At 31.9% G+C, this 9923-nt stretch overlaps 1 protein-coding gene across 1 annotated transcript; it reads right to left on the bottom strand.

Moving 5' to 3' along the window:
- Positions 1-93: 93 nt before the first annotated feature.
- LOC111681617 (sphingomyelin phosphodiesterase-like) lies at positions 94-2385 on the bottom strand. Its single transcript, XM_023443489.2, has 5 exons — positions 2210-2385; positions 1224-2130; positions 620-1160; positions 380-559; positions 94-303 (listed from the first exon to the last, which is right to left on the bottom strand). Exons 1-5 carry the CDS (start codon positions 2322-2324, stop codon positions 142-144), a joined length of 1905 nt encoding a protein of 634 aa, XP_023299257.2. The 5' UTR covers positions 2325-2385; the 3' UTR covers positions 94-141.
- Between the last annotated feature and the right edge of the window lie 7538 nt (positions 2386-9923).

Raw genomic sequence — 9923 nt, 5'->3', positions numbered from 1 at the left:
GATTTTAAAACCTCAAAAACCTCAATTTGTGTTTTTAATTTTCAATTCCCGATATTTTCGAGAAAAAGAAAACCACACATGTATTTTTTTATTTGGTTTACATTACTATATCTACATTTTTATCACAACGTAAGTTTAAACTTAATAATTTAATGATTCCTTTAATTTGGCCTTTAACTCATTACATCTGCCGGGTTCATCATACACAGTTCGAACTAAATGGCAAATAGTGCTTAACAAGCAGCGTTCATTACAGCCTGCATCCACTAGAGGATCAGCAGAAGTCATTTTGTATTTCCAGAACTAAAATTATAAATATAAAATAAATTTTAAAAATTAATTACCAAAAAATGAATTTTAAAAAATAATTTTAACAAACCTGTAGTAATACGTCTGGTTCAGCAGCCATTTTTTCAAATAAAGCATCAATACCGGCAGGACTTAAATCGTTGGTAAATTCCGTAAATTGATATTCCTTAAACCATCTAGGAGTGCCATTAGCTCCCAGTTCATTAGCTTCTGTGACATTAAAGATCCAAGTATGATGATCAACAACTTGCTGAGAGGTTGGGAATAATTATAATTTTTAGCTTATTATTTTTCTAAAGAAAATACTTACATAGGTCACTGGTTCTATGTCATAAGTTCTATAATTGGGATTTTTAAAAGAGTACGAAGTCAAACTGCCACCATTCCAATAAATGGCCATAGCATGACCATTTTGAGAGTAGTGCAAATTCATTTCATCCTTGTGTGTGTGGCCCCCAAATATGCCACCAATAATGTGACTGTAACGCTCAATAATACGATTGTACTCACGAGCCCAAACGGTCCAACAATCCGATTCTCCTGAGGGAATATGAGCCAAAATGTGAACATATTCTCCAGCCTTTTCGGCAGCCAATAGAGTTTTTTGCAACCAATCTAATTGAGGTTGACTGGTGGCGCTACCATCTAAGTAGATCCACCAATTATATATATAACAATCGTTGTTGTTTAAAGAAATAATACGGAAACCGGGTTTAGGAGAGACAGTGTAATAACCACCTTTTAAGACGGTTTCCTTAGCCTCGTCGGGTAACCAGCGTTGCCAAATACTCCATAAATGTTCATACAACCAATTCATACTTAACTCGGCAGGTACATCTTCGTTGCCGAATCTAGAAGGCATACAGCATAAGGGAATTAAATAACGGAATAATTTTGTAATCTTTTTGACTTACATATTGGTGGGATGGGGTTCATGATTGCCTACACTGGGAAAAATTTGAACATCAGGGAATTTTTCAATCATCAAATCATTAATTTGTGTCAACATAGCTTTGTTGCCTTCCTTAGAGGTAGTCCAAACATTATGCGGCACTATATCACCAGTTTGATAGATATAATCAATCTTTTTGTGTGTTTCCTTAATATGATCGAAAGCATTTTCCACCATATGCAAAGGGGCATCACAATAGCGATAATCACTCCAGTAGCCAGCCTTGGCAGACTCAGAAACTCCACCCAATGGATTTAAACGACAACACAAAGGTTCTTCACATTCCGCTGAAGCTCCTACCTTATAATCGGGATCAAAGTGTATATCGGTAATTTGAACAATATTCAAATCGTTTTCGGTTTTCTGGGGCACATCCGATTTGGGTGCAGTTAAAAGTCCTTTGCCTTTATCAACCTTTACACTCCAGTTAAAGTTGTTCTGTTTAACTTTACAGAATCTGATGGGTAACATGCCGCACAATGAACGTGTATCAGCCAAAGAGTTCATGATGATATAATGTAAAATTGGCCAATTCAAGTCGACTAAACCACTACAAACCTCAGGAGTTTGAATGTGGAAACGATTGCACAATTCTAATACCATTTTTTTCGTAGTCGATTCAGCATTAGGACCATTTAATTCACCATCTTCTGCTCTAAAAGTTTCGACAATAACATTGGCCACTGAACGACAAGTGGTACACATTACAAACTGATCGGCAGAATGTAATTCTGCTATGCTTTTGGTAAACATGTCTTTTTTGGTATGGGACTTGGCCAATTGGGTGGAGATCTGTTTTAAAATCGAAGATTCTACGCCAGTTTCCAGGAATTTAACATATTCCTCGGAAAATTTATTAGCAATATCCTCTAAGAGAAAAATAAGCACAAATAAAACATTTATGTTTTCCAAAATGTAAAGTTTTTTATTTTTTTCTCTTCAACTTACGAGAAATAGCTGAAAGGGTCTCATCATCTTGTTCAAAATCCACCGGTACACCTGGTAAATTCAAACCCCTTACCGCTACCGCCAACAAGGCTAACAGAATTAATTTGCTTATCATTTTGTGTGGGAAATATTATATTTTATTATTTTTTTCACCGCAGCTATGTATACACTCTATGTTCGAGTCTAAAATTGGACTAAAATTTTTCTTCAAGTCCACTAGTTTTATATGGGATTTTGTAAAACTAACTATATGTTTTCAAAATATGTACAATTAATTTATTTGTTATTTATAGTTAAGAAAATTGATTAAATTACAAAAATATAAAAAAAGTGCAAAATAATACCAAATGTTTATTTGGTTATCTTAACAGTTGTTAGAATTGACGTTAAATTCTAAAAGAAAATTAACTGGACTTTAATAAATCAAAAGTATAATCAATTTAAATCGTTTTTAGTTCTCTGTGATTTATGAATGAAATTTGATTTATTAATGAAATGAAAGAAAAGTGAAACTGGTTTAAGAGATAGAAAGTATGAGAAATTAACAATGTTTGACTTTAAGTTCTGAAAATTTCAGAGAAAATTTCTTTTACCTATTATCGAATTTCAGAAAATGTCAGTCCAATTTATTTTTTTAATAAACGCTTTTGGATGTTTCTTAGACGTCCTATAGGGTTTGAATATATTAGGTAAAGGGAAAATAGTTGCCCTTCACATAGTAAGGTTTCCTGTACGTTCTCCTAAGGTTTCATATAGTAAGCCAATCTACTTCCTATGAAATGGATTGCCTTTCCTTTTTTGTCTTTTAATTATCACTGTAAACTTAAATCATTTTTCTCTAGGACAGTGACGGCGGAACAATCATTTCTTTCCAATTCTAAAATTCCTATCAAAATTCGGTGTATGTACGCCGTTGCTCCATGCATACCTTGCTCCATGCCTAACTTTTGTGTATCTGAGCCGTATACTTCAAGCTTAAACTGAAGGTCTACATCACGCGTTCTACGCTTTCTCGCATTCTATGCGTTTGTCAAAAAATTAAAATCAACATAAGCGAATACTTTGAATCCTATCCTACTCAGCCTAAAAAGGTTTTTCTTTACAATAAGATTCCACAGAAGATGTGAGATAACACCTTGTGGTGTTCTTCTTGTCTTTCGAACAAGAAGCACACTCTTAAACATATCTTTTGTCCAATTTTTTAGCCACCGAATAACACCAAAGTCACCTAATGAATCGACTGTGTTGATATTGTTAAACAAATCTGCCAAATCCAGCTCTGTGTTCATTTTCAGCTCTCTGCCTCAATTATATTGTTTATATTATTTGTGTTGTGCCCTACAGAAATGATCAGGGGAAAGGGAGTTTCTTAACATGGATATCGACCAATCTTTGACAGACCTCGGCGGAACTATGGTTAACGTTTCTACCTTTAACAATGTAACAAGCGATCTTATGGATCTTTATTATTTCAATTTCAAGATATTTTGATCAATTTTGATTGGTTTTGTAGGAATAAGTAAGGAATGAAATCGGCTTTGTTTTCTAAATATAACTAGTATGAATGTATAATCGGGCGTAGCCCACCATATGTATGTAAAAAATGGGGTTTATTTAAAAAAATAAAGCATTTGGTTTGTTTTTTTTTAACTTTATTTCGGAATATTTTTATTTTTTTTTGGCAAAAAAGAGATTTTTTACAAGAGGGCTCAAAGGGGAGTAGGGAAAAATATGGCTCTATCCTTAAAAATGTTGGTAGGGGGAGTTAAGTCTACTTCAATATTATTTATGTAAAATTTAAAAGTGTTATTAGTGTTTGTAAGTGAATTTTGACCTTTAAGAAGGGGAGTTTGTATGGGGGATAGGGTCAAATGAATAGGCATCGTCTTTGGGCCAAAAGAAGCGTGTGTGGTAAATTTCATTTAATTATCTTGAAAATTGCGGCCTGTACCTTGCGCACATGGACAGCCAGCCAGCCAGACGGACGGACATAGCTTAATCGATTCAGAAAATGATTCTAATCCGATTGGTATACTTTAAGGTGGGTATAGGACGAATATTTTTGTATGTTACAAACATCAGCACAAACCCAATTTACCCTCCCCACTAAAGTGGTATAGGGTATAAAAATAGATAAATTGGAAGCCTCACTTATGCCTCTTATCAAAAAATTCTTTTAAATTTTTGATCGTTGCTGCAATACAAAGTCGATTGTCTAATTACTGATAGATCACATTACTCGAACTCTTTTGCAAACTGCACGAGCAGTGTGGTTTGTTTGATGGTCTTCCACATCCTGTAATCTGAAGGAAATGAGCTGTTATCAATACTTCTAGTATGCTAGAGCTATAAATTGGTGGTGTTGCTTGGAATAATTCTGACCTGCTGTCAAAGCAGGGAATCTTATAATCGAATACCACAGTAAAGTATCGCGCAAAGAGCAGACAGAATGTTATTTAAGGTGAATGTTTCATGAAAAAAAATGTTTGTTAGAAGACTTCCTGTAAGTAAAAACAAATTTTCGTCTATTTTGATGAATTGGAATTTCGGTCTAAACATTACGTCTTTAACTCTTTCACGTATTTGGGACACCGGTGTCCCATTTCTCTCTGTTTAGAGCGTTATTTATAGTTCACAGCTACAGTAGATGGTTATTTCCAAAGAAAATATGTTATTTTTAGTATTTGATGTCACTACATTCCAAAAAGGATAATATCCTGCTATATCCTTAGAAAACACTTTTTCCATTTTTCTTTAAAAATTATCGATATACGACAAAATAAAGTGTGTGGTAATGTCAAACCCATAAAAAATTCTGCGGTTTGATTTTGAGCGTGAAACGGTTAAATGCTGTTGCTAAATTAACAGATATCACCGCATCTGCGTGGCTGTAAACGGAAGTGATGATTAAGTACTTAAACAAAACAGCAAAACTATGAACAAAATTTCCACAGGCATGTATGAAGCACAAAGGGACAAAGTGAGTCTAATATTCCTCCCGTTTTATAGAGGTACCACCGAGAAAATATTCAAACAAGTCAGGTGATAACGTAAAGCACTTAGACGTAGACCATTCTCATAGAAATGTAAATATTTGTATTTATTTGTTTGATCGATTTTATCCATTTCCATTCTTAAAACAAGAGATCCCTAGATCTTATTTTGCAAACAATAGACCGGGGGTTGAAAATTTTGAATACATACATATAATGCGTAAAAATTATTTATATAATCCTAACCCATAGATGGATATATTCTCTACCGATTCTGAGTAAAATTTTAGATTAAATCTATTAGACATAGGTCTAAAAATATAGGCTTTTATTTCTCACATTTCAATCCTTTTTGTTACTTTAAAAAAAGTCCCTTTAACATACGATCATTTTACGATCATTAATCAGTAAATGGATTATAGTATAAAACTAAAGATTTTAAATCAGTTATTGACCAAACTTTAAATAGTGTACTTATCTACGAATAATAAAATAAAAAATGTATATTATTTTGTTGCCAAACAATAGTTAATAAACCAATAAACTAATTAAATAATTGAAACTCTTTAAACCATTAAGCTACAAATATTAATAATAACAATGTAAATCATTATTCACGTGATATGACTAAAAATAAAGTTTTGGTAGACGTGAACTATATTGGAATTTACCCTTTCTGTGAATGTTAAAATAAAAACAAACCTACATTTAAAACGTGTTTATTAATTATCTAAACAATTTATGACTAGACAATTATCAATCGAATCTAAATCAAAACTTATTGTTTTTATACCCTCCTCCCTTGGGTGGAGGGTATATTTGAAATGCTGATACGCTATTGGTCATGTAGACAAAATAGAAAATCGTATGTTTTAAAGCTACCGAAGTCATATTGTCTAACTGATACAGTGATATTTTATTAATATAGAATTATTTTAAATTGAATGGTATACGAATAACTGTCACCCTTTTTTCAATTTTCTAGCAAACCTTTGAAGTCGAATTTTTATTTAATACTTTTGTATATACAGTTAGTTAAATTATCAATAAAGAATTAGTAGGGTTCTATAGTTGAAACGAATAGTCGACTTTTCGACTTTTTGCATTTAGTTAAAAGTCGACTTTTTGCATTTTATGCAAAGTCGATTTTTCGGCTTTTTTCATTTTCGACTTTTTGACTATTTTCGACTATATTTTTACTTTTTTCGAGTTTTTCCGACTATTTTAGAGTTTTTACTTTTTCCATTTTCGAGTATTCGACTTTTTCCGACTTTTCGACTTTTTTCAATTTTTCGACTTTTATTTACAAAGTCGCCTTTTCGCCTTTTTTCCCAAACAATAGTTATCGATTTTTTTGAAACAAAATAGTAGACTTCGACTTTTCGACTGTTTTCGACATTTGAATCAGTGAAGTTGAAATACTTTATTTCTGCTGGAATATTAGCCCTAACCTTATTTTATCAAATGCAGGATGTGGGCTTTCTTTTCAATGATAGTCAATATATTCTAAGTTTACTATAGTATTTTTAAAATCACTCCTCATCTGGAATATTAAGTCTTTTTTTTCGATCAAAGTTCATAAATCTTTTCAAAATTAATGAAACATATATTTTTAAAAATTAGCCAATATGTTATCTGTATCTACCATTTGGTAAAACGCAAATCTGTGTGAATAGAAAATACAGTGCATTAAAAAAATTTACAACTTAAATATTTTTATACTCTTCACAACTATAATGGAACTAAGGTTTTGTACTGATATTTGTAACTGCAAAAGATATTGATTCTAAACCCAAAGTCAAGTATACCAATTGATCTCTTGATTTCTTGATCAAGGAACTATTACAAATTATTTAAATCAGTCCTTTATTTCCACATTATCTATAAAAATCGTTTAAACTTTACGCTTTATATGAGTGCAAATGTTACTGCCGATTATAGTATTGATCGGGCCTCATTTGACCCTAGCTCTCACAGAAAGTCCTCTTTAAAAAATGTGTTAATTATTTACTTATAAACACTAGTTTAAGTTTAAATTCTACATAATAACTTTAATCTAAACCTAATACCTTCTATAAGGATGGGCCCATATTTACCTTTATTCTTCTTTCAGAAAATCACTTTTTTGGTTAGCAAATTGTTAAAATTGTGGAAAGACAACTAGTTTATTAAGTAACAACAGATCGCTTAACATCTTGCCCCTACTGGTCCCTTCGGTGTAGGATATCATATATCTGATAATGCTTCCTTATTTGTTTTTCGTTGCATACATGATGTTAACCTTCAATTTGATTTAAAAAGTCTTAACGTAAAATAGCAGGTTTCATTATAGAAATTTATGTTTGGTTCATTTAAACCTAATGGAACCACTCCCAAAATACGTTCAATAATTACCTATTTTAATTTTCACTTAATAGTAAAAATTTTCTTAATAATAAACTATATCAAATTTTATCTGTAGGTAATATAGGTAATACCGGGCAGAGAACTCAAATGTTTACTTTTTGTTATTTTGTGGGTATAAAATTATAGGGGTATCAATCATATACGGTCACGCCTAATAGTATACATATATAGTAAAATATTTTTGTTATCAATTTTGTTTAAATTTTTTCGATTGTAAAAATACTTTAAGAAATATGGCCTATTTTAGGGATTATTGCTAAAAGATCAAGATCAGAAAAGTGTCTGTTAGATCCACACCCAACTTTAAGTACACCAAACGTCTCAAAAACATTTTCTGTTTCTGCCAAACCTTGTCCGTTTGACTGTCTATATAAATCCTGTAAGGAACAAATCATAACTTTGAAGGTAACTACAGAAAGTCTGACTTATAATCCTTTTGCTTTTGGTTTAAATCGGTCCAATACACAGTTCTACAAATTATTAACACTCAGACCAATGTATACATTCTTTTATTAGGGATTGAGTTGTGCAGTATCGGAATTTCTCTTTTCTAACTGAAATTCTAAATCACATTTATGATTGTAAGGTTTAATGTAATTCGTTAGACAATGAACCCCACTCGCCATATAGGTGCTCTTCTGAAAATCTCATAAATGTCCGGATCGGTGCATAACTTACCCTACCTCCCAGATAAGGTAAGGTAAGAAAATGACTTTAACAAATCCTTCAACTAAATTACCACCCATACAAGGTCCCCTTTTAGAAATTTACTTTAACTCTTATTACTGACTATAAAAACACCAATATAACACAATAGGTTCAATTAGGACCCTACCCCCAATATAATGTCCCCTTCAGAAAATTACTTTAACACTCATTTGTGGCCTAAAAATTCGAGTATAGCTATGAAATTCGGTGTAAGTAAGTTTCTTACAAGCCAAAACCTATCTACCAATTTTTTTAATGATCGGCTTAAAATATGAATATAGTTACAAATTTCGACAAACGTAAGTTTTATGCGAGCCAAAAAAATACATAAATAGCAATAAAATTTTACCTAATTAAGTTTCTCTCGAGCTAAAATCTTTCTACCAACTTTCGAACGATCCATAAAAATTAATAAACATGTTAAGTTCAAAATGCGTTGCCAATAGTGAGCTAACCACGTTTGTTAAAATTTACACAACGGATGTGCATAAAGATTAGATGCTGTTGCTTTCATTGCCTTGTGCATTTTGTTTTTTTTTTTATAGATTCTGTTCGTAAGGTTCTATAGTCGAAACAAAAAGTCAACTTTTTGCAAATTAAGAAATTTTTCGACTTTTATCTTTTTTAAAAAAAAGCGACTTTTAATAAATGGTAAAAAGCCGACTTATTGTTTCCGATTTTTCGGCTTTTATTACTTCGACAAAAAGTCGATTGTTCGATTGGATATAGGTTGGCCTCAGTGCTTTATTTCGCATGTCTGTTGCTTTCATTGCGTTGTGTATTTTGATATACCCTACACCACTATAGTGGGGAGAGTATATATGTTTGTAACGCACAATACTATTGGTCCTATACCAATCGGCTCAGAATCATTTTCTGAGTCGATTAAGTCGATTTCAATGAAATTTGGCACATGATCTTTTGTTGTGCCGTAGATGAATCCTATTGAAAATGTTTAACATCGGTCCATTATTTCACCTAGCCCTCATACAACTGAACCCCCGAATAGAGTTTGTAAACTTTGTGATCGAAGTACAGATTTCAATTTTGTAGATAATTCAATGAAATTTGGCACATAATCTTTTATGGTAATGTATCAAAGCATATTGAAAACAGTTAACATCGGTCCATTATTTCACCTAGACCCAATAGAACTGAACCCCCCAAATAGGGCTTTTAAGCTTATAATTATATTTAATGTACTCGTATCTCGACAAAAATCTGCAAAACCAAGTTCTATACTAGTCTTGATGACCCTGATGAACTTTATAATTATAGGCCCTCATTTGACCCTATAAAAAGCCCCCATCAAAATTTTACTTAAATATCCACAGTTTTATTAAACAATAAATGGCTTTAGTATATCTGAGGCAAGGTACAATTCAACTTAAATGCTTTATTATAAAAACTAAATCACATTTTATTCATATACAGGTATACAGTGCCGCTTTTTATTTAAATTTAGTGGGTATGGGATCATAATAACATTTATACCCAACATTAAATCTTTAACGAAGTTTTCTGGTGTAGGTATTACACGGTCCGATAAGTCCAACTGTTATATCTTACTTTTTATATCATTACTAACACAAAAAAATATGTATATA

This window comes from Lucilia cuprina, chromosome 4, assembly GCF_022045245.1.
Source record: "Lucilia cuprina isolate Lc7/37 chromosome 4, ASM2204524v1, whole genome shotgun sequence".
NCBI classification, from domain to species: Eukaryota; Metazoa; Arthropoda; class Insecta; order Diptera; family Calliphoridae; genus Lucilia; species Lucilia cuprina.
This window is presented reverse-complemented; position numbering and strand designations above follow the sequence as displayed.